Source organism: Adiantum capillus-veneris, chromosome 6, assembly GCF_014529385.1.
Source record: "Adiantum capillus-veneris isolate H3 chromosome 6, ASM1452938v2, whole genome shotgun sequence".
Taxonomy (NCBI): Eukaryota; Viridiplantae; Streptophyta; class Polypodiopsida; order Polypodiales; family Pteridaceae; genus Adiantum; species Adiantum capillus-veneris.
The window spans coordinates 152,812,130-152,837,919 of record NC_140936.1 but is presented as its reverse complement, the minus strand read 5'-3'; the positions used below and the strand labels follow the sequence as shown (position 1 = coordinate 152,837,919).

The following is a 25,790-nucleotide window of genomic DNA, read 5'->3' as shown; positions in this document are numbered from 1 at the left end:
ATTTGACTCTTCTCCATTGCCCCAACGCCCTATCTCGCATCGAAGGAAATGGGAGCTAAGCCGAATTGCTGCGATAGTGCGTATCGCGGACAAGGGAATAGGCTCAAGCATGTAAGTGTGAGTACGGTTTCCTCTCTCAGCGAAGAACATGGTTTTGTAGTTGGGGGCAATATAGGTGGTGTAATGTATGAAGCGTGACCCACCGGATTTCTCCCAAGCCGTTTTCCCAAGCCGTAATACATTGGCGTTGTAGAAAAGCTTCATTCACTTGAGAGTCAATTGAAGCATCATGTAGCAAGTGTAATGCATCCCATCTCCCAAACCACTTCTTTATGTCTTGCATCCATCCCGTGCTCAAGATCTTGCTTTTATGCGTCTTTTGAACTTTTTTGCTTGCTTCCCATGCAATTGTAGGAAGTCGATGTGAGGCGTTTTGACGCATCTTTATCATGTACTCCACAACCCTTTCCATGCCCATAACCTCAATTGGAAGAGATACCGACTCAAGAAGTAGGAGCATATATGGTGTTTGTGTCTTAACTTGGAGAAACGCTTTTGGACATTCTCAAACTCTTTCCAAGTAGACTTTGAGATGCTCCTGCCCCACACTTCAACTCCATAAAGAAGAACCGGTGTCACCAATGCATCAAAAAGATACTTCTTGAGAACCCAACACTTGATGTTTCCCGCATTACACATGTTCTCAAATGCATAATATGCTCTCTTTCCCTCTTCCAAACGATGCATAGCACATTCATGCCACTTGTGATTGGATGGAACCTCAAGGCCAAGGTACTTAAAGCTCTCAACAACTTCAAGTGTCTCGTTGTTGTACACAATGCATGGCTTCTGCTTATGGTTGGTTTTCACAAGCATAACCTTTGTTTTGGATTCATTTACAATCAGCCCACTATGCAAGCAAAAGTTCTCAAGGACAACCTTAAGCTTTTGTGCATCTTCTAAAGTGTGTGCTAGAAGCACTACATCATCCGCATACAACAAAAGCATGATTACCGCATTGCAAATAGTGACCTCTTCAATGCCTTCTTCTTGCATAAAGTCAAGTACCATTTGTTCCAATTGATCGATGCATAGACCAAAGAGAGTTGGTGACAATGGACATCCTTGTTTAACCCCAATAGTGCTTACAAAAATTTCTGAAATTTCTCTTCCCATGCGCAATTGACAAATCACCTTCTCATAGATTCGAGAAACCGCAAGCATAAACTCACTTGGCACTTGGAGTTCTTCCATCCTTCTCCACAAATTGTTACGTGGAATCATATCAAAGGTTTTCTTAAAGTCCACAAAACAACAATACAATCGCTTGCCTTTCAACCGACTTTCCTCCATGAGAACACGAAGAGTGACAAGATGATCAATGGTGCTATGGCATCGACGAAAACCCGCTTGTCCCTTTGCACGCTTGTCATTCTCTTCAGCCCAATCACTCAATTTCATCTCCATTATGCACCCAAACTTTTCCATAAGAGACCCAATCATTATAGTCCGGTAGTTGCTTACATTCTTTACATCCCCTCCTTTATGCAAAGGCTTAACCCAATTAGTACTCCAATCATAAGGCATACCATGTTGAAGTGCAAGGTTGAAAATATCACACATCCACTCATGGGTAAAATCTCCTGTCCATTTGATCATCTCCGGCTTGATACCTTGAAGATCTCCCGCTTTGCGAGTGGCCAACTTTTCAAGCCCACCGCATACATCCTCAATAGTAAAAAAAGACGGCATACATGGGAGTGAACCATAAAATGAAATTTTTTCAGTATTTGCTTGCTCATATAATTGCCTACAATGTGTGTACATATCCACTAGACTCAAGTTACCAAAATTCTCAACCCGCTAGCCTCTCAAGTTTCTCCAAAATCTTCCACATGCATGTGCCTTTGCTTGGACTTGAAATTCTTGTTGCTTTACTTCCCATCTTCTTCTCTTCTTTTGAATCAATGCCTTGTATGTATGCAAATGACTTTGATAGTTGTCTTTGTCCATAGTTGCATCAAGCTTTATCAAGGACTTTCGAGCATCTTGACATTCTTTATCAAACCACCTTTTGCATGATCTATCTTTGTTGATACCATGGAGATGCTTTAGGGCAAAGCATTCTTCCGTGCACAAGAACAAATAGCTTTCTTGAAAGCTTCCCATTTAGTTTCCAATGGTGCATCACATTGAAGCTTTGTCATCCATAATTTTTGCTCAACCATTTCAATGTACATTGGTGCCCGTTTGAAATCCATACATAGTGATAACTTCTCTTTCCTTTGGCTGAGATTATCATGCTTAGTTGCTTCTCCACATGAAAGGTCAATACATAAGGTGAGATGGTCGGATTCCGGGAGAGAGAGAGAGAGAGAGAGAGAGAGAGAGAGAGAGAGAGAGAAGAAGAAGAAGAAGAAGAAGAAGACCACAAAAGACCTAAAATTTAGCCGATGAACGTTGATTCTTGAACTCAAGGGCTTTAGAAACAATCACAGTGACCTCAAAGGTTAACGGGAGCACGCACACACACACACACACACACACAGAGAGAGAGAGAGAGAGAGAGAGAGAGAGAGAGAGAGAGAGAGAGAGATCATCCTTAAAGGTCAAATTGACCTATGGGACCAAGTACAACATGTAACATGCTTGAAGACTATGGATATAAGGGTGGCCATTGACAAGTTGAATCCATGAGGTGGCTAGGAGAGAAAGGTATGTAGGCCATGGTATGGGCTAAAATGTGGGTAAAGCAATTTTGATATGATCAAAAGCTGAGCACTCATGTAGGATCTGATGATCGCACTCTCAAATTGTTAAGGGGTATAATTCGTGTACAAAAAGAGACTCTTCTCCATGTAGTGCCTCGATGCTCTGTCTCACATTTAAGAGATTGGGAACTAAGCCAAATGGCTAAGGGCAAGCATATGAATGGTTGAATACAGTCTTCTGTCTCAAAGAGGAACAATGTGTGTATGTGTATGTGTGTGTATTTTGCAGCACGGCCTTTCTTTTAGCATGATGCCCAAAACCCTTGCAAAGAGAAACGATTGAGTGAACTTTTCTGCTTTCATTGCCCTCACAATTTAAGGTGCCAATGATGCCCAAATGTACACAAACAAACAATATGCGCCTTATATTACTAACCTGCTTAAGGTCAATTGCAAGAGACCTTAACATCCATGTGACGAGTCTTGGTAGATGCAAGTGTACATGCTAGCTAGATTGAGTGCAATCCAACCTATAAATTTTGAAATTTATCCACATTTAGTGACACAGGTGCTATAGCCATGCAATCACCCCCAGGTCACACACCCATCATGAATACTGCCTTTGAGAAGCAAACGACACACTGCTACTATGTGGTGTAATGTTGGCATGTTGGGTCATGGCGGGTACATGCATCCTAAGTGCCAACAAATAGCAGTTGATGACTAAGTCGATTGTGATGTCCCAAATGCAAGACCAAAACTACACAAGAGAAGTAGGGGAGAGTTGCTATCATGACCAATGCCTTGATTGGTAAGGATGGTGAGAGGGGATGCTAATGCATCTAAAGAATTTGTCCTTCAATGCAAACACTATATCTAAAGAAGGATACCAGCTCTTTATTAGTCTATTTAGAGGGCCACTACCACTCACTAGGGTCCCATATCAATTGTGTGAGAGGGGTGTCTCTAGCCTAATCGCATATTCGCTGCCTCCTTAGAGAGGAACATAGGATGTTAAGACAAGACATCATGCGAAGGGAGCCCATTACTTAATTCATTCCCAAGAGACCTCAAATTGACCTGATAATTCTTCAACTCAACACACACACACATAGAGAGAGAGAGGGGGGCGGGTGGGTGGGGAGGGGGAGGGTTAAACTTGCCATGATTAGGAGGAGTATGTTGCAGCTTGGTTGACCAACTAGAAGGAGATTTTTCCTTGGTCAATCCACAAGAATGTGGAGAGTAATTACACTTCATTAGTTGTTCGATCTTACACTTGAAAAGGTAGACATAGTGTTGATCCAAAAGATAGATTTGTGCGTGTGGAGGGCACTTAGACCTTGTGTATTGTCATCTAGAAAGTATTTAAAGTGGTGGTTGATGCACAAGTGTATTAAAGAGCTATAAAAGCTTACATGAGAATCATAGGCATTTGCTCACATTTTCTCTCCCCGTGAAGGGAAGGAGAACAATCGTTGCTTCAATTGACGCACATGTAGCCGCGGCAACGCGCGGGTCACATACTAGTTGCTTAAGTATTAGAGCCTAAGAGCTATGCCTACATATAACACATCCCTGCACGTCGGGAATCGGGATCTGTAACACACGCCCGTCGCCCATTCATTTCGATGTTGTCGATGAGGGGCCACCTTCGGACCGACAAATTTTAACACTCAATGCAGACACTGATGTGACTGAGGATGCAGAAGATATAGATGGCCAATCTGTGAATGTGGGATACAAATTAGGCAATGTGGGATACAAATTAGGCCTTGCTGCTGGAAGAGGTTGGCTAAGCAGCACGGTATCTCCTTTGAGAGCTTGGTATACTTGCATCATTGTGGGTCGACACTCTGGTGAAGGGTTGCAACACATGAGTGCCACATGCAAGACAACTCTCCACTGCTGCGCCTTTTGCGCACTGTCGACCATGCTCATCATGCACGGGTCAAGGGCCTCCATGAGCTGCTCTCTTTGGTGAAGCATCCATGCATAGTCCACGATTTGGGCTTCCTCCTCAGCCTGTTGCAAACTAGAAGATTGTTTCACTATGGTGGGACGGCCATATGCCATCTCAAGAGCAAGGACTCCAAAACTATACACATCTGCCCTGTCAGTGAATCTACCTGTGTAAACAACCTCGGGTGCAACATAGCCGGGTGTCCCCGCAACAGTCATTAAAACAGCACCCTCATCATGGCCAACGAGGCGTGCAAGGCCAAAATCGCCTAACATCGGCTCAAACCCCTCTGTCAACAACACATTGGCAGCCTTGACATCCCTATGCAACACACATTCCCCCAGATTACCATGCAGGTACTCCAATGCAGAAGCCACTCCTACAAGGATCTTCAATCTGGTCTCACTTTGTAATTCTCCTTTTTTCTCGCCGTACAGATATCTGTCCAAGCTTCCATTGCTCAAGTAATTGTACACCAGCATTGCCTCTCCTTTCTCATAGCACCACCCCCGCAATTGCAAGAGATGACGGTGGCGAATGCTACTGATGATGTTCATCTCTGCAGAGAACTCCTCCTCCTTTCTCACACCCTCCTTCAGTCTCTTGATTGCGACTACGGATCCATCTGCCAAGGTACCTCTATATACAATACTAAAACCACCTTGGCCTATCTTGCTCTGTTCACTGAAATCATGAGCGGATCGTTTGAGCTCTCTGTAGCTATAGCGCGGCAAGGTGCAATGTCGACCCGATCCAAGAAGTATAGTGCTGCTTTCTCTGCCCAGTTGAACGCTTGATGGCAGACAATTCATCCTTTTTTCCCTCTTTCTCTTGATGAGGAGCATAATAATACCAACGAAGCCCAAAATAAAGAGGATCGGAAGTGCTATAGCAATGGGCACAACCACATTTACATCTATACCAGGTTCCTTGAAATCCTCACTAGTAAAAGACCAGGACATAACAACATGCCCTTCCATGCCATCCTCAGCCACCTTGTTAGTTGCTGAGAACCCTACATACATGAAGTCGTCGAAAACAGTAGACAGATTGTATGAAAGCTCTAGTAAAGCTTGAGAAGTGGGATGTGCAGAAGATGAGGAATTTGAGGAATTTGTCATCCACACTTGGATGAGGTTTGTCAGAGAGTCATATACAATCCATGCTGTGAAGGTGTCATTGTTGTAGAGATACAACTGTGGGTAGAAGCTGGGAGTCGAAGATGAAGATGAATCGGGACTGGTATCTGTGTAATCGAGCGAAATCAAAGAATTAACATCGATCCCGATGTGGCTGGCGCTCGGATCATTCAAATCAGAGGATGTGTGGGTGTCAAATTCAACAGCAAAGAATTTCTGTGTCTCTGCTGCAAATGGGTCGAAGAGACCAAAGAACCTACCATCACTATTGTTGGGGGCTTTGTCAAAATGAGAGATGAAGAAAGTCATGCCGCTACCACAGGTACCGTATGCACCTGTTGTGACGATTTGAAAGGAGAAGGAGCTGGTGAAGGAGGCAACCATATTCTGAGAATTCTTGAATTGAATTAGATCTTTGTAGATAAACTTGCCGATGTTACTGAATTTGTTGGAGCTGACATCTATGGGATTTGGGGTGAGCCAAATGCCTGACTGGTCAGGAGTTGCATCTTGGCCTTGGTACCAAGATGAGTCTTGGTACACAATTCGAATGTCAGCGAGATCTGCTAGAGTGCTGAAGGAAGGGTGCTGGAATTGGAAACTCTGAGAGGGGCATATATTTGCTGACAATATTATTATTAGTGCAAGGAAGGGTGTAAGGATTATTGTTATGCTTAGAACTGGCATTTTAGAAACTAAAAAGGTAAGCTGTTGGATGTTATTTGCAGCACATTTTAAGGTAAGCTGTTGGATGTTAAGACTTTCAAGTGGCAACCCAGAGTGGTGGTCAGGCTTTCATGTGGCAACTGAGAGGCCTTGGGTTCGACCCGCAGCTCGCGAGGCCGCTGAACTAGAGGTGAATTCGAGGATCGATTTTTGTCCCAAGCTCCCACCCAGTTTACCGAGCGATCGGACGGCTAGGATCAAAGCCACTTTGTGCCCCTAAATTTGGGCCCCAGATCCGAGATAGTGACGAGCCCCCCCTCGCCCAGTATGAAGTAGACATAAACTTTAAAGTCATAATTCTCACTTCTTGAAGCAATTTAGCCCACTGATTGATGTTCACGAAAAATCATTTCTACAACCGTAGAGGTCTGAGGTTGTGGGGCAATCGATAAGGGCCCTGCATCTAGCCTACTCTACCTTTTGAGCCAAAAATTTTGCATACAACCATCTGACCCTTCATACCTAACATACCAAATTGGTGCACATGTGTGCATTAATACTCGCCAGCTCTCGCCAACTATCTATTGTACACTGCACTTGCAATATGTTGCCTATATATTACCCCCCCCCCCCCCCCCCTCCTCTCATTTATATATGACACGGGGTCCAACTCGTGGGATCGACGACAGGGCACGTTCACGGCAGGGGCACGCGATTTGGGCCACCGGATCTCCGCAGAGGGAGGGACAGGACTTATGTACGTTTGGAATCGCATCATCTGCAGAGATGCGCGATAGGTGGGATGGATGGAGCTGCGGCATGTGGTGGGGGAGGTCCTGGGTTCAAGGAGCGATAGTCGGAGGGAAACCCTAATTTTTTGTCCACCTGGAGATTTAATCGACGGTGGATCTCGTGGCGACTGTTGATCCCTCGAGTTGGCCCCGTGTGCTTTATGGACGAGGCTCCCCCCCCCAAAAAAAAAACAAAAACAAAAAATGAAACGAAAAAAAAAAAAAAACTTTATGGCTGAGAAAGGTCCCTTAGTGACCTTTTTTCAGTAATATTACTCATGTTAATGGCTCACAACCTCCACGCCGCTCGAGATGCAGTCACAATATTATCGGGAAAGGTCACCAAGAGACCTTTCCCTACACTTTCCACAAATCCCATTTATGGATTTTCCAAGAGGAATTTTTTGAAATTTGAGGCTTGAGCTAATTTTTACAAATTCTACATTGAGAGAAAACCCATACAGGTGGGGGTAGAACCCCATCTCTCCTTAGCAAACTTTGTGTATGTTGCATAAAGCAGCAAAAGCACGAGTTCAAGCATGAACACCCAAAGCGGGGGTAGAATACCTTGTTTGCCAACTATGCTAAAATCGATAGAGTGGAGAGCTTTAGTCTTTGCTGATGCAAGCAGGCAAAGGTAGAATGCTACCGTGCGAAGCTACCCTAATTTTCCCAAAATCTAAGCAAAATTATTCCTTTTCTCTTCCTCAACGAGCATTTTTAAATTTCCCCCGTTTCTCGTGTTTGCCCATTCCACCTAACATGTGTTTATATAATGCAGAGCCTAGACTTTCAATTGTGTGCCCATTCAACAAAAAAGACCTAGTCAATCCAATTATTGGTGCCCACTTCACAGAACATAACAAGCTTAATTAGTGATCTTCAATCTATACTATATATAAAGCGGGAGGAATTCTGGCCTTTCTCCTTGGCCGTGTGTCAGCAGTTGTGTTGAATCGAGTGAGTGTCCTTTATAGGGATTTCAAATTCACAAAATCGCGTGTTTTTTAATGTGGTCACATTGTTAATTAACAAAATTCTCAATTCACAACTCTTTGCATTCATAGAAAATGCCCATGTGACCTTTAGGCTACCAAATGGTCGAGACACTTTTGCCCGTTGGGCAACAACCCTAGTCCTTCATGCCCTCAAAGGCCCTTTGGGATATGGCCCTCGCCCTTCGAACAACATGAGGGGGCCTCCGAGAAGCATCAAGGACCCTTTAATACCCTGGCAAAAGTGATATGTAGACAAAAAACAAAAACAAAATACTATGAAATTGGTGTAATGATGAGGAGAGCTCCATTTCAACAATAGGTCTAGGTACTTGCACCACCTTAACCCTCCACGAGGATGCTTCCTACCCAAACCTGTTTTTTGAGGTAGATAGACACCCACGGGAGGTAACCAGTAGTAAAATACAACTACGCTCTTGCAGTGATGAGGAGCGCTCCATTCCAAAATAGAAATGAACCCCCAGCACTTGCACCTCCTAAACCCTGCATGAGAATGCTTCCTACCCAAACCTCTATCCAACTAGTAGTAAAATACAACTACGCTCTTGTACTGATGAGGAGCGCTCCATTTCGAAATAGAAATGAACCCCAAGCACTCGCACCTCCTAAACCATGCACGAGAATGCTTCCTACCCAAACCTCTATCCAAGCGGATAGACACCTAAGGGAGGTAACTTATATGTGGGCATTTTTATAGGGAAAAAAGGTGCAAACAAATTACATGATAAAGCTCAAGGATATACCTAATTTTTAGTTGTAGTGAAGACACTGGAGAGTGTGTCAAAAGGGGCATTTGAGAGGATGACCATTGTTTATATAGGCCTCTCCAAACTTGACGTCTCTCTGAAAATTTGGAGGGAGTTTCGAGCCCGTCGGGCTACGAAGGGGGCCAACAGGGCCCATCAAACAAGTCAAATATCCCATCGGGCATATAGGAACTCTCGGTTTCAGTAGGTCAATGTGAATTTGATGTTATTAATACTCCCATGAGGTGTTAATAACATGAGGTATTACCACGTCACACTTCCCATGAAGACGTGAATGAAATCCCTAGTCCTATACAGTTGATAATCACATAGGATCAGAGAGAGAGAGAGAGAGAGAGAGAGAGAGAGAGTTTTAACGTCGTAGGAAGCTATCCCAAGAGACTTTAAAGATCTAGCCGACGAGGAGTTGAACTCAAGACTTGTTATTCAAGAGGGAACGGCATAATTAATCTACCACACTTGGGTGATAGAAAGGTTATACCATTCTCTTCTTTTTATTAGCGGGCACACACACACACACACCCAAGAAGAAGAGAGTTTTAACGTCATAGGAAACTATCCCAAGAGACCTTAAAGATCTAGCCGACAAGGAATTGAACTCAAGACTTGCTATTGAAGAGGGAAATAGCATAACCAATCTACCACACTTTGGTGATACAAAGGTTATACCATTTTCTTCTTTTTATTAGCGCGCGCGCACACACACACACACACACACACACCCAAGAAAAAGAGAGTTTTAACATCGTAGGAAACTATCCTAAGAGACCTTAAAGATCTAGCCGACGAGGAGTTGAACTCAAGACTTGTTATGAGAGAGAGAGAGAGAGAGAGAGAGAGAGAGAGAGAGAGAGAGAGAGACCGCCCAAGGCAACCGACAGTCCTAGTATACCTCATGTTCCTTGGAATTCACATCTAATTGGGCTTCCAAAAGCACATTTACCAAAGCTCAAAGAGCTACACCGCTACCAACAATTTTTTTCCATTGTATTACTTAGTTACTAGTGTGTGACCCGCGCGTTGTTGCGGCCAAGAAAAGCATGGCTATTGGGTTACACACACATGTTTGTAGGTGTGGATAAGTGTCTGTATGCACACAAGTGAAGAGAGTGGATCACTTCAAAAATATGACAATTCTCTCTCTCTCTCTCTCTCTCTCTCTCTCTCTCTCTCTCTCTCTCTCTCTCTCTCTCGTTGGTGTTCCATGCAAGGGTGTAACAAATTTTTGCTAGGTGCACCTCTCCTCTTTGTGCATAGCTCGTGCTCAAGGTCGTGAGAAAGTGATTGTGGATGTACTGAGCATGCATGTTTTCAGTGGCTCTCGTACCCTTCCATTTTGGGTATATAGGAAACCTGCATTTAAAAAAAGAAACAGAGTTTAATGTTCCTTCAACCAGCTAAAATTATAAAACCAAGGCTAATAAATTTTGCAAGCATTAATGTAAATACTGACAATTCTTCAAGTATCAATGTTATCGACAATTCTTCATATTTTTACCTAAAAATTGGAAGAGTTTTATTTTTGCCCTTATTTATTATATTACTTCAATCAAGAAGAATAGTATAAGTAGATGAAGCATTTCATATCATAGAATTGACACCACCCTTTTTTTAAAACAATATGTAATTGCTTACGGAGGGTTGCCAACTTGTTGGGAAAACTCTCTCTCTCTCTCTCTCTCTCTCTCTCTCTCTCTCTCTCTCTCTCTCTCTCTCTCGCCAGCGTCCCATGCGAGAGTATAATAGATTTTTGACAGATCCACTTTCCTCTTAGTGCATAGCTTGTGCTTGAGGTGGAAAAAGAGTGACCGAGGATGTACTTTACATCCAAGTTTTTAGTGTCTCTCATACCTTCCATTTTGGGTCTATTTGAGACCTGTGTTCACAAAGAAAGGGCTTAGTATATTTTTCACCTTCTAAAATTGAAAGACCCATGCTACAATTCAAGCTTGCCTTTAAGAAAATTGACGGCTCTTCTTCAAATTTTAACCTAAAAGCTAGAAGAGGTTTATTTGTGTCCGTATTTATTAAATCACTACAATGAGGAAAAATAATTTAAGTAGATGAAGCATTTCTTATCATAGAATTGACTCCCTTTTTTTTGAAATAATATGCCATTGCTTTTGATTAACTACGAGGTTGCTAGGAAAACTCTCTCTCTCTCTCTACTTGAGTGCTCAGCTTTTGACCACATTAGGTCCTCTTTTCCCCATATATTCAACCATGAGCTCTCCCTACATACCTTTCCCTCCCAACCACGATGTGGACTCTCTATTGCGACTCTCATTTGAGCCATTTTTGAGCATCAAGAGTCACTTATGACCTCCACTCACACCACGTGACATGTTCATTTGGTCCCATAGGTCATATTTGACCTCCGAGGAAGATAATAGAACTATCTATCTCTCTCTTATGTCGGTGTCCCACCTGAGGATGTAACAAATTTTCGATCGGTGCATGCCTTCTTTTGTCACATACTATCCTTAGAGTGGTAAGAGAGTGACAGTGGATATACTGAGCTTCCAACTTTTCTACATCCATCATGCCCTTCCATTTTGGGGCTATTTGAGGCCCATGTTTACAAAAAAATGAGATTTAATGTATTTATATTTTGATAAACTTACAAAATTTGGGCTATATTCCAAGCTTGCTCTGAAGAAAACCGGCAAAATTTTCCAAGTTTTAGTGTTAATATTGTCATTTATTCATATTTTGACTTAAAAATCGAAAGAGCTTTTATCATGCCTTTATATATTTCCAATGTTTTCTAAAAACCAAGGTTTACTATATTTTTAATCCGGCTGAAATTGAAAAATCTTCGCTAGTTTCCTAGATTGCCTTAAAAAAAATTGGAAATGCAAATTTTAGCGATAATTTCTCAAATTTTGGCCTAAAAACCAAAGTTTTAATTGTGTCCTTCTTTACTTAGACTCGTACGATTTTATTTTTGACAAGCCTAGCAAATTAGCTCGATTAGGAAAAAAGTTTTTGGTAAGATATATTTGATACTTCACATGCCACATGCTTATGTTGTCACACACACACACACACACACACCCCTTCTCCCTGCCCACGACCTTGAAGAAAACCAACAAAATTTTGCAAGTTTTAGTATAAATACCATCAATTCTTCAAAAGAGTGTTTAGTGTGTCCCTTAATTACTTTAAATTATTTCGATCATGAAAAAAGATTTGGTGCCCTCTTTGAGACCCCCTCCCCCCACACACACACATGTCCTTTTATTTTGAGACCGTTCGAGTTCGGTGTTAGATAAAAACGTGGGCTTAAGTATTTTTAATGGTCTAAAATTGAAAAATCCTAGCTAGATTCCAATTTTGCCTTGAAATAAACCACTAAAATTTTGCTAATGCACATAAGAACAATTTTCTAAATTATCAATTTTTATGGCCATTGCTCTTTGAAAATCAAAGTTGATCCACCCAAAATTTGCTTTCACAAGGATAAGTAAAGTCTGCCTTAAATCAAACAATAAAGTCAATCCCTTTTGTTTTGGGCAGAACCCACAATATGTGGGTGAGAACTTAAATTAGCAGAAACAAAAAATTTACATAGTATAGCCATGCTTAGAGCGATCCATGGCATCCCACATACAACAACCAAGTATCCAGACAACCAATCCAACCTCCTTACATCGGCTGATTAGGGTGCCACGCTCGACATAGGAATACCTTAAGGAGGCAGAAGGGGCGGGGCCCAAAGACCCCATCACTCAAAGGGATAACATGAGGAGCCACCATAGACGTGTTGCTGCCACCAACAACCTCCATGCCTCACGAGGACCGACACCAGAAAAAAAAAGCTCCAGCAACATGCCACTAGGCTATTTCGTGTGAGCCAAACACCCGTCGTCATCGGATCTGGGCGACCATGACTGCCACAAGAAGGGGGGACTCTGCCACCATCACCCCTCCCCTTCATGGACACAGCTCCGCAACACATGAATCCGGAACACGAACTGGCTCCCAACCCACAGGCAAGCATAGAGCCCACCATTGTGCGAACATGCATAAATACCAACCGAAGGGGACCATACGTTGCACTTGACCAGAAACTAGATCGAACAGTCCCAGCTCCGCAACCTGCACAGACCAGCTCCCTTCGAGAACACACAGCCCCAACATATGCACCTTATAAAACCAAGTCGATGCGCACCAGGTTGGCACAGAAGCCCTTTGACTAGGTATGGCAAGCCCTGCATCGTGTCCAGCATGCCGCATCGAGAACGAAGAGGGAAAGTGAGAGTAGAAGCCCCCAAACTTTGTAGTCTTTGCCCTGCACTCCACAGCCTACGTCCCCCTCCAAGGCGAACTCCGTCCAGAGCTTCCCAAGCCGGAGAAGAGCACAAGTTCCCTGCGCATGGCAGGAGGCCCCCGAGGTGCCGTGTTTGCAAAAATTGAGGGTACGAGTCTGACACCCAAAGGCTAAGAAGCTGCCCAGTCAGGGCTCCCCCTCCTGGGAGCACCCTTGTCGGAGGCCTCTCCCCGCCTCACTCCCATTCCTTGCACGATAGAGCCTCGCCAAACCCTTGAGACAGTCTCTTTTTTTAAACTGGTCAGGTTGAAAGTTGAAATGGTTCACAGGTTCCAATGTGACAAATGAAACATTTTGCAAATTTTTTTTTGAAGTGAACCTAAGAGTGACAAGTGGATGCCTTCTCCTTGCTTGCAAATTTCAAGTTGCTTCATAGGGTAAAAGTCCATGTTAGAGACGGTGAAGCTGCGTGACAACTTTCAGGGGGTATGGCGCATCATTTTGCAATTAACGAAGTCCATTTGAAAGCGCATCACAGTGTCTATCTATAGCAACGAGGTCATCCAAAACGACGGTCTAATGGCTAAGATCGACGATGATTTGTGCTTTGCGTGTAGCAAAAGAAGGCACCATTGGAAGAATTGTCAGGGGCCATTTATGAGAAAGTACTGCCAGCGAAGATCGAACGCAGATTGAACGCACGAGATTGATGCATGACTACGCTAGCCAAGGAAGCACCGAGAACATCACTTGCCTAAAGTGGTGCTTATAGCCATAATATAGTGAGTATCCAAGGGTCCCTAGAGAGGGCCCCGACTTTTAATTGGGACCTTTACCCTATATAGTACGTACTAGTACAATCGACCGCTTCTCTCTCTCTCTCTCTCTCTCTCTCTCTCTCTCTCTCTCTCTCTAGCTCAAAGGTCACTCCCGCAAGGGCGTCGGAGTCAGGAAACGCTAACGCGTGGGAGAGGGGCATAATTCCCTCCCCCATTATCCTTAGTATAGATAGATAGATATTATTATGGTAATAGAAAAAATTAATGATAAATAAATCCTGAAGTTCAAAAGTTTATAAAACATGAAGGGATAGAAAAGATGACTTTGATTTGATAATCCACACTCAAACACAAGCAAAAAGGAATGGGGTAAGAAGCCCATTTCTAGTTGGTCGACTCCCGTTTTATTAGCCAGAATCTTGGCAGATTCCATCATTCCATCATCACATTTGATGTCCATTCCGCAACCTCGAGTGCATTAAAAGCGACGATTGAGCTTGCATCAGAGGTGGCGATCCAGCTCATGACCCTCACAGTCACAGAAAACATTTACCCTATGCCATTGGATCGTGCGAGCCATGTGCCAACTCCTTCAACAAAAAAACCTCGAGCAGGTCGCCTTCACGCCCTGCTGCCCACACATGTACAAGCTCAGAGCACACATGCGTGCTTGAACATGGTGATCTCGGAGCCATGTTGCATCCATCTGGTGCCATCTACCGCGTGCCTTGCCCCTCCTCTGTCTTGCTCCTAGACCTGCAAGACAAGGTCTGTGCCTTGGTTGACTGTCCTGATGTACCAACATGCAGCAAACCTGTTTCTACCCAACTCATCTCCCCATCAGTGACTATGGCATGCAGACCAGCACTCCCTTTGTATGCAGTTGTTTGCCATTTCCTCAGCTTTTGGTGGCCTCCTCATCAAATGCAACCAGCATGCACATAGTCTCGCACATCTAGTCTCCTCATGAGCTCCATCAACTTCTACTTTCAGAGCCTGCACAATGCGCGCGCGCGCACGCGAGAGAGAGAGAGAGAGAGAGAGAGAGAGTTGTTTGCTCTACACATTACCAAGACATGCCATTTGCAAGTTTATCACCACCAACGCACTCTCGCTTCCGTTCCCCTCGCTCACTCTGTTGCCCCTACACGCCCTGCCGTCCTCTCCCTTCATCTCCAAATCGGCGCACGCCATTATCTGCCTTGGTTTGCCCTCCTCTGCGAATTCACATTGCTGACACGTATAAGGCCCCACATCCCTTTCTCCTCTGCATATCGATGCAGGTGATCGATTGAAGCACCCCTTGTTCTTCCTCCTTAATCTCCTACCTGCGCATCCCATTGAGTGTCATGTTCCTCTCTGCTCCTACCTCCGTGTCCAATGTATGTCTGTCTCGCAATGCGGACACAACACAGATAACCGACCTGCGACTTGTTGCTGGTGATGGAAACCACATAGCAATCTGTGAGAGGAAAAAAAAATATCCCTCTCTGCGCATTGTCCCACACACCTCTCCCTTCTTCCCTCACGATCCACAACTCCTCTTCCCTTCGACACTTGTGCATATATTGTACTCCTCCTCAACTACCTTTCCCTCCCCATCCTCCGTAGGTCATAATCATGCCCTAACTATTGGCTCTGCTCAATCGCCGCCATGCATGCTCTCTCTAATAGGCGTACCAGCCTTTTGTGTCGCATGCAGAGAGACAGAGAGAGAGAGAGAGAGAGTGAAAGAAATGCACTCTCATCCATAATGACGCACGTCATTTTCATCTCTCTCTCTCTCTTCTTCTCTCTCCTCTTTGACTTGCCACGTCTGCACCCTCCTTTTTCTCTTTTGCTTTCTTGGTAGCATCTTGGTTGATTCCCCTCAACGAGACATGCGTACAGACCTACTTGCACCCTTTTAAGATGCACAAAAAAAGGGTGTAGTTAGTGGAGGGAGGAAGCAGGTAATCCATCATGCTTGCCCCCCTTAGTTTGGGCATCCCCTTAGTCTAGAACTGAGAGCAAAGTTTCTCATGAGAAACATGAGAAATCACATCACAAGAATAAATATTTACTAAAGTCAAATAGGACATTAGATCTAACTGCAAGTAGTGAAAGCTTTAGGAACACTTTGAAGCCTGAGCGATTAGTGGAGCTTCTTAAGGTTCCCACAATTGCAAAAGGTTGACAAAACGATGGAAATTTTGCTACTCAATCTTCTAGGGTAAAGGAGAGATTTGTGAAATGGGTGCCTTTTAAAAGGCATACAACCTTCCAATTCAATTCAGAGACAAAAAATTTGGAATATACTTGAAATTTTACTTATGTGTTGACTTGTCATTGGCTCAAAAGTGCATTATTATTGGGCATTGAGTATCTCTAAGCTCTAAAAACCTCCAATATGGTTTTTTTCTTAAATTGAATATTCAAATGAAATAAAAATATATATGTTAACAAATTGATTGAACGGGCGTCACCTAGTTGAACACGTAATTGAAAACAACATTTGTACTCTATTATTTTTTCGAGCTAGTGTAGTAATATTATGTGTAAATCTTGATTCCAGAGAAACAGGTCAATTCCTAAGTTGTAATTCTATCATTATATTTGTAGAGGTCCATGTGAGCCGGCCACTGACCATTTAGAAAGCGCTAGGTATAAAGATCAATAACTTTAATGTGCAAAGGGGCTTATCTTTGAAAGAGAAAAGAGCTCTACTGTATGTACAATCAAGCAACTACGAAGCTCCAATTTATAATAATCATCGCTAATGATTGAGTAATCCGTTTTCAATTCTGAAACTTGAATTAGGTTCCTCCCTCTTTTCTTTTTCATTCAAGTGTAAGCATTGTCAGTTTTGTTGAGGTTCGCGACTATGCGTTAGTGAGCCTAAGTTTCAAATTTGAGTACTTAAGTCACTGTATTTTGACGTTTTGACCATAAGAAAGTGGTCCTCAACCATAGGATGACTTTTTGGATAGTTTCGTTGCAATTTTTAGGACCTTTTTCGTGATGGATCGTGATTTTGGTACCTTCTTGGATTGCGACCATACTTAGTAAGATAGTGTCCGTAGGTGTCTTAAACCTACTTCTAAAGTTGCATTGCATTTCGACTTTGTTTGAGTGAAGAAATGGCGTGATGACCTAGAGCGGTGAGAAAGGACATAGACATATTTTTGTATCATTGAGTGGAGTTTTTCTTGTTGAGTTGCTGTGTTTTCTTGTTAGGTTCATGGACAACCTCAAAGAGTCTCAGTGTCCCATCCAAGTCACTGAGTATTGACATATTATGTTACTATCAGATAGCTCTACTACAGACGTCCATCGTGACGACCCGCTAACATTGGTGTCATTTGTCGATGAATAATCCTTGAATGGTGAGTAACCTAGTGCGTATTTAGAGCCTTAGAATAGATTTTCAAAAAAGAACGCTTTATATGAGGTCAAGAAGGATTTCCTTGAGAGGTATAAGAAGGTAGAGGACCCAACCAATGTAGGGCACCCCATTGAAGGGCTTCTATAGGATGATAATCAGAATGTAGATGCCTTTGCCAAGGAGTTCAATGCTTTGTGGAGGAGATGGTGTGTTTCTTTGGGCAGCGATGCTCCTCTTCTTATGCTTAAGAAGTGTATGTTTATATGCAAGATTTGAGGACTGATTTGAAGATGAAGGTTGAGCTTAAAAGGCCAAAGACGTTTGAGGATGCAGTAAAGGTGGCAAAACATAAGGAATGTAAGCTAGAGAGATTGAGAGAGCTTGGATTTCCATACAAATTTTTTGAAGTAGGCAGTGTGTAAATAATCTCCCTGGTGTAGATTCGTCAATTTAGGAAACACCACTTTCAATGTTGATCCGTCGATTTATGCAACACCAGTGCATATTTGCCGATCGCGATCTAAGCAGCACATTAACAAACAAAAGATTCACTCATTTAAATAATATCATTGTATATTTGGAAGTTTAGGCAAAACAAATGCAGATTTGTCAATTTAGGAAGTACATCTACGATTCATTGATTTAGGCAACATCAACTACAAAATCATGTAGCAATGGATAGCCACCATTTCTCCTAGTATTGTTTTGTTATCTCCCCCCCCCCACACACACACACACACACACATACACATATTTATATATATAGAATGAAGGTGACTTTGATTTGGACTTGGAGTTAGGGATTTCACTAACTTGATCGCAATCGTGTGATTACATTAATAAGGTGAGTAATTACACATAAAATATACATGATTACAGTAATTACTTGGGTGATGCACTATGTAATCATGTTAATGTATAGAGTGAGTTTGTTAGGAGGGATTTTATAATGCAAAAACTTTAGGTAATTAACAAAGATAAATTAGAATAAGTGGTTTTCATATTGAGCTTTGGAAAAAAAAATCCTAAAATGAGAGGTTATTTTATTCATTTAGACATGTCATAGAGGGGTTTTTTAATATCCTGCAAACACACATTATATAGGGGGGTACTGAATGGTCAACCCCCCCTGAGGTTAATTATTAACATGATTCTCATGGTAACATGTAGAAACCACTAGAGCTCGTAACCCCACCGGGGTTTCTTACATCCTGCTGAGAAAATGAAAAAGCTCGGCGGGCTAAATTGTATATAGTAAAACCTCTACTATCTTTGGCATTTTGACTAGAAAAATACCCGAGGAGTGTATCCAAGCACCATTACAATTATCTCTTTGTGAATTGACCAATGGTTACAAAGTCACAGGTCCTTTTTCTGGGCTGATTATGATTTTTAATACAGTAACCACTTCTAAAAAAAATTAAATCCTTCACCAAAGACAACAGTACAATGCCAATGGAATCTTTCAAAATTCATGCTCATTGCAAAGAAGCCATTGGTCCATAAAAGGGCTAAAGTTAGAAGATGAGCATATTTAAATAATGATGTAATACTCAAGGGTCGTGTGCTCTGTACTAGTGTACTCGGTATATAAAGATCCTTGAAGTTTTGCATTTTACACCATCATAGGTTTGAACTCATATGCATTGTTTAGCACTGCACAATATGAGAGCTATAATCCTTAATTGGTGAGAATAGATTTTATATATTGAATTGGATGCAAAAGGGGGCTACAATCCTTGATTAGGTACAAGTAGTCTGAAATTGTGTAATTGTATTGAAGATGTCATAGTCTTGTTTTATGCATTGTTTTAGATAGAGAGTGCATGTGAATTATGAAAGATTGTTAGTGTATGAGATAACCTTTTGTTTGTGTTTTGCAAATAATTATCATCGTTTCAATGTATAAGTTGATTATTTGTAGAATGTGAAAATAGTTGAGCAAATTTAAAAACCTAAAACCTCTATACATATGAACAATGTGATGTTTTTAGATGTGTCTCATTGTCTGCAAATTGTAGAGGGTGTATAACTAATTGTCTTGTATTTGCATTGATAAATTCATAGCATTGTTCATGCATAATGTCAAGTAGCAAGTGCATTGAAATATGTATATTTACTCACAACATATGTCGTCGCTCGATATGTGGATTGACAAGTGCATTGCAAATTGCACAGTGTAACATTTAATGGCCTAAAATCTTATGTGTAGCGGAAATTAGCATGAACATAGTGGGCATTTCATTAGAATAGATTCCTAATGAGAATTACAAGAGTGCTTGGGTGGAGAGAGCAACAAAAAGCATAACACCTAGTTAGATAGCATCGACAATACTTTCAAAAGAGAGAGAGCAATTAAGCTATTGACAACAGTTGAGGACCAGATTTGCATGGAGCCGGTCCCCCCTCCAAAAGGCTTTGTATTATGGTTTCTCCCATCAAGAGAGACATTGTACAATACAATTCTTTGTGTTCCTTCAAGACTAGCTAGTGCAATGAAGATGGAAGCTTCATACACCAAGCAAAACACTTAATCAAACACAACTTGAATTATCCCCGTTCTCAGACCCAAGACCTCACACACCTTCGAAGATGGTGAGAGCTAGCAGGGTATGAGAGTAGATTGAGAAGAAAAAGAAGTATCTTACGAGAAAGAAGTACATCTCCTCACATAATCAGTCATATTAGCATAGCTTAGCTTAGTAATTAGCTTGGTAGAGAAGATGAGCATGCATTGAAGCTTGGCTCTTGGTTGGATTTGCATCCACATGCCAAGAGAGTGTTGATGTAGGCTTCTATCTCACAAGCTTGGAGTAGGTGATGAGCTCTCCATTAAAGCTTGGGAGGAGATAGAGTATTTTCCCTTCACACATGGTCAAGTGTGAGAGTGTGTGTGTCAATGCCAAGCAAAAATCAGCCCCCCCTCTCTCTTGGGCGAGCCCTAGCTGCTAAATAAGTCTGGCCTTTGCCTCATTGGACCTCCCCAGGTCAAGCCAATAGGAATTAAGCAGCATAAGTGATAGCCTTTAGACATGTGTCCCCCTTTCCCCTTTTGTGAGAGCTTTAGGTAATTAAATAATTAAACTAAACTCTCATTGGACCCCTTTGCCTCCTGGCCAATAGGAATCAGGCAAGCCATGGGGCTTCTGAATGCTCATTGGACCCTTTGGGAGGCTGCCCAATAGTCTTCTAGGAGACTTATTTCTCATTGGTTTCTTTTATTAAATGTTTTTAAATTAATTAAACTACATTTACTCTAGCTTAATTCTCATTGGTCCACTTCAAGGGTCTTCCAATAGGAACTGGGCACACCTTGTGGGCATCTGGCCTAGGGAGCTGACATGTGTCCCTCATTCCCTTTGTGTAAAGGGAGCCTGTGTGTGTGTGTGTGTGTGTGGCTTTCTCTCTCATCCCCTAGCTTTGGGGCTCACCCCCTCCCATGTAGGGATGTAGAAAGACTTTTTGGGCACACACTAAGCATCCAATTTTCCCTAGGGTTGACCTTTGGACACAACCTTTGAATTTTGGAACCTTAGCATTTTGGAAGTCTTAATGGGCTGAACCTTAGGGTCTTTTTGGCCCATTGTTTCACATGGCTCTTTTGCAGATGGCCCCCCCTTTGGATCCCTATTTTCCCTCCTTTGGATCCCTATTGTGGCCGGTCTGCTAGCTTAACCAATATTCTAGCTTTTTCTCCCTTGGCACTTCCCCACATTAAATGATCAGTTTAATATGAGAAAATCATTTAGGAGAATTAGATATTGATTATTATGACATTACCTCTCTCTTAAAATCATAGTCGTCCTCGACTATGGTGTAGAGAAGATAAAGCATATGCATGGGTCCTTTTTCTTAGCGGGTAGAGGATCCCTATGTTACCCTACGACATCATTCCATAATGGATGACTAGTCCATTTGGCGCTTGAGAGCCTGAGGCTGCCGCAAGCATATCTGCACATTAGTCCTATCAGTCTTCCATAGTAGAGTGACAAGCTCTACTTGGTGTTTGGGAGACGTCGTCTCCGCAAACTTGATCTAAGCATGCATACTACTTCATTTTTGTGCACAAATCAAGAAAAAGAGAGTCTTATAAGACAAAAATTTTTGTTCATTTTTAACATTTTGTACATTTGCTTACTCTTGGGAAGCATTGTAAGCATTGACAAGGTTTAGGTTATCCTTTAATTGTATGCCTTGCATCCATCTAGCATCTTCAAAAGGATAATTCTTAAACTTAATAAGATATCGTCGGATAGTCTTACCGCCTCTTAATACCTTGGCTGCAGCACCTCCTCGTGGTCCTCGATCTCCGGTGGGTCTTCAATAGTTGGTTCTTGAGGTGGCTCTCCTTTGTAAGGCTTTAAGAGGCTCACATGAAAAGCATTGTGTATGAGCCAATGATTGGGCAACTTAAGTTGATAGGCCATCTCATTGATTGGCCTAAGAATCTGGAAGGGACCATAATACCTTTTTGCTAGTTTAGCATAGTACTTTTGGTGGCCCGTAGGATTCTTGCCCGTCGTGTGCCTTAATCGAGCCTTGGGAAACTTTAACAAGACCCAATCATTTTCTTTAAAGGCTTGGGCTCTTCTGTGCTTGTCAGCAGCAGCCTTTTGCCTTTGCTGTGAGATAGAGATAGCATCCTTAATCTTTTGGAAAGATTCTTGTAGGTCTCGGCTATACTCATCTGCAGCGAAGATCTTCCCATGTACCTTAAGTAGCAAGGGACTTTTTGATCTTCCCTCAATTACCTCGAAAGGTGCTTTTCCTGTAGAAGTATGTACAGTGTTATTGTAAGCATACTCTACTAAGGGTAAGTACTTCTCCCATTGGGATCTTTGATCTACTTCCGTTACATAGGCTTTTAGTAGATCGAGAATGGTTAGGTTAGCTATTTCACTTTGGCCATCAGTTTGTGGATGATAGGCCGAAGAGAAGTTTAGCCTTGTTCCTAAATTCTCAAAGAGACCCTTCCAGAAATTACTGGTCATTCTAGGATCTCTATCCGACACTATGGACATTGGCAAGCCATGGTACTTGAAAATTTGTGAAATGAAGAGGGTTGCCATTTGATGGGCTTTGATAGTCTTTTTGACAGGTATAAAATGAGCTTGTTTACTGAACCTGTCTACTATCGTCCATATTCCCGTATTCCCATGGATAGACTTAGGCAATCCAAAGATAAAATCCATGGATATGCTCTCCCACGGTGAATTAGGGATTGGCAAGGGTTGAAGCAATCCAAGTTGCTTCCCTCTATCAAATTTTGTCTTTTGACATACCACACATTTGGAAACATACTCGTGTATGTTCACTTTCATGGTAGGCCAATAGAAATATGTTTCAATTCCCTTTAGGGTAGACTGAATCCCTCTATGCCCCGCATATGGGGGAGCATGAGATTCATACATTACTTTCTCACGTAGTGAGTTAGTAACGCATAGTCTATTGCCATAGAGAAGATAACCATCTTGTAAAGTAAATGGTTCTTCTTTCTTCCCTAATGCAAGGGCTGAAATCACATCTCTAAAATCGGGATCAATAGCATACTCATCTATCATTGAAGATAGATCATTGTGAGTTGCTATGGAAACCGCATTCACTCTCGGTCGTCTTGAGAGTGCATCAGCTACTTGATTATGCTTGCCAGCAATGTGAGCAATATGAAAATGAAATTGCGAAAGGAAATTTGCCCACCTCATTTGTTTGTCGGAGAGCTTGGTCTGCGTCATGAAGTACTTAAGACTTTGGTGATCCGTTCGCAGAATGAAAGGAGTCCCCAATAAATAGTGCTTCCATGAGTCTAAGGCATGTAGAACTGCAAGGAGTTCTTTTTCGTATATGCCTAGAGCTTGCTCAACAGGGTCGAGCCTTCGACTCTCATAGCCTATGGCGTGCCCTTCTTGGAGCAAAACAGCCCCAAGGCAATCACCACAAGCATCACATTGGACCTCAAATGGTTTTGAGAGATCCGGTAGTGTAAGCACAGGTTGAGAGATAAGCTTTTCTTTAAGCTTTTCGAAAGCATTGTTCTCCTTAGCAGACCACGTATACCTAACATTTTTCTTTGTTAGGTCATGTAATGGTCCCGCAATTTGTGAGAACTTTTCTATGAAGCGTCTATAGTATGCACACATACCTATAAAGCTTCTTAGTTCATGAAGATTCCTTGGTTTAGGCCATCCTTTTATTACCTCTAACTTGGATGGATCCATTTGGATTCCATCTTGAGAGATAATGTGACCTAAATATTGAATCTCTTGCAAGAAAAATTCACTTTTCTTTCGATTAACATAAAGTTTATTCTCTCTTAAAACTTGAAATATTACCTGGAGGTGTTGCTTGTGTTCTCCAATGAATTAGAGTAGATGATAATATCATCAAAGAACACTCCAGTGAAGGTTCGATGAGGCCTGAACAGCTTCTCCATCAAGCGGTTAAATGTGGCTGGTGCATTAGTCAAGCCAAAAGGCATGACAATGTATTCGTAAAGACCAAATGTAGTACGAAATGCGGTCTTTACAATGTCTTGATCAACTATCCTTATTTGATGATAGCCACTTTTTAGGTCAATCCTACTGAAGTAGGTCGATCCTTGTAGCTTATCAAATAGGTCTTCTACCCGTGGAACGGGAAACCTATTCTTGATAGTGATCCTATTTAGTGCTCTATAGTCGACACACATACGATATGTGCCGTCTTTCTTTTGCACTAATAGCACAGGTGAGCAAAATGGAGATGAGCTAGGCCTAACCATGCCCTTCTCAATTAACTCATGCACTTGCCGCATAATCTCCTCTTGTTGAGCTTGAGAAACTCTATAAGGAGGTTTGTTAGGCGGTGAACTTCCTGGAAGAAGTTCAATTGCATGGTCGTCATTACCTCGTTTAGGAGGTAGCTCACAAGGGATGTCGTCAATAAAGACATCTTGAAACCCCTTGAGAAAATTGGATAACTCTAATTCCTTTTGGTTGCTTTTATTTTCTTTTGCTAAAGCATTAGGTTCATTTTGAGAATCTTTAACAAAAATCATGTACACGGAAATAGAGCTCTTTATTGACTTGTTGAAAGCTGGTGTATGTACAATGGGGATGGTGTTACCCATCTCCCTAGCATCTATATACATGTCCTTTTCCCTGAACTTAAAGGAGATTCTCCTTTCAGGAAATTTAACATGGGCAGCCAGGCGGTCAAACCATGGTGCCCCTAGGATTACATCCTCATGCTTGAGAGGAGAGATAAAGAAGTCCTCTTTGTCCACATAGCCTTGGACATGAAGCCTCAATTTCCCGATTAAGGGAGTGACTGAAGCTTCTTGCCCCTTGAAGGCACTGTCTGCGGGTAGGATATCTCCCATCTCGTAGGATTGTATGCCTAGCTTGGTGGCTAACTCCATAGATATGAAATTGTGAGTAGAACCAGGGTCAAAGAGAATAAAAGCATCATGTTCTCTTACCTTTCCCCAAGCATGGCATAGAGGAGATCCTTTGTGGTGAGTTTGGTGAATCTCCTCCTCTTGGATTTCAACCAAAGAAGCTCTAGGAGGATCTTGGCGGTTGTTCTTTTGGGGACAAGCGCGGTACGCATGCCCTTGTTCGCCGCACTTGAAACACCGGTTATCTTTACGATAACGCTCAAGCTCTTCAGGAGAGAGTTTATTCTTTCCTTTGTAAACTCCCTTCTCTTTAGCTTTGTTGGAAGTGCCCTTAGGAGACTTTTGGACATTGTCCTTCCCCTTAGGCTCATTGGAACCCTTGTTTTCCGGGGGCTTATTATTTCTTTTACCCCCCGTTTGGAAATTGATTCGCGAGGCCACCATAGTATGGTGTATTACCGCCGATATGGTACGTGGCCTTTGGGAGTTGACATACTCCGCCATTTCTTCGGTTAAGCCCGCACAAAATTGTTGCTTTTGCTCTCCAAAATCCAACTTTTTGAAGACAGTGGCTTTGAGTTGTAGGTCCCAAAACTTGTCTACATATTTTGGATGGATTCATTGGGAGAGAGCTTTAAGCTTCGCCATTCGGTGAGTACTTTATCTTTGGCATCGGTGGCCAAAAACTGCTTCATAATGGAAGCTCTTAAAGCCTTCCATGTTCGTGGAGCTTCACCGTTGGCTCGTAGGCTAGACCACCATTGTCTGGCGGACTTTTGAAAGTGCATAGCTACATGGCGTAGCTTAGAGGACTCCGTGAAGCCCTCATCTCCAAACGCCGCATCGAATTGCTGGATAAAGGCCAAAACTTTGTCTGTAGCACCGAAGGTGCCATCATAGGTAAGGAAAGAGATGCTCTTCCCTCCCTCTTTGAATTTCTTCAGCT

At 42.4% G+C, this 25,790-nt stretch overlaps 2 protein-coding genes across 2 annotated transcripts; both read right to left on the bottom strand.

Annotated features, from left to right (window-relative positions):
* Positions 1 to 4,078: 4,078 nt before the first annotated feature.
* On the bottom strand, positions 4,079 to 6,832 carry LOC147456506 (putative L-type lectin-domain containing receptor kinase S.7). Its single transcript, XM_086514961.1, has one exon. The coding sequence runs from the start codon at positions 6,498 to 6,500 to the stop codon at positions 4,335 to 4,337; it is 2,166 nt and encodes a 721-aa protein (XP_086371087.1). The 5' UTR covers positions 6,501 to 6,832; the 3' UTR covers positions 4,079 to 4,334.
* Positions 6,833 to 12,541: 5,709 nt separating this feature from the next.
* On the bottom strand, positions 12,542 to 13,626 carry LOC147456505 (uncharacterized). Its single transcript, XM_086515493.1, has one exon. It carries the CDS (start codon positions 13,290 to 13,292, stop codon positions 12,990 to 12,992), a length of 303 nt encoding a protein of 100 aa, XP_086371619.1. The 5' UTR covers positions 13,293 to 13,626; the 3' UTR covers positions 12,542 to 12,989.
* Between the last annotated feature and the right edge of the window lie 12,164 nt (positions 13,627 to 25,790).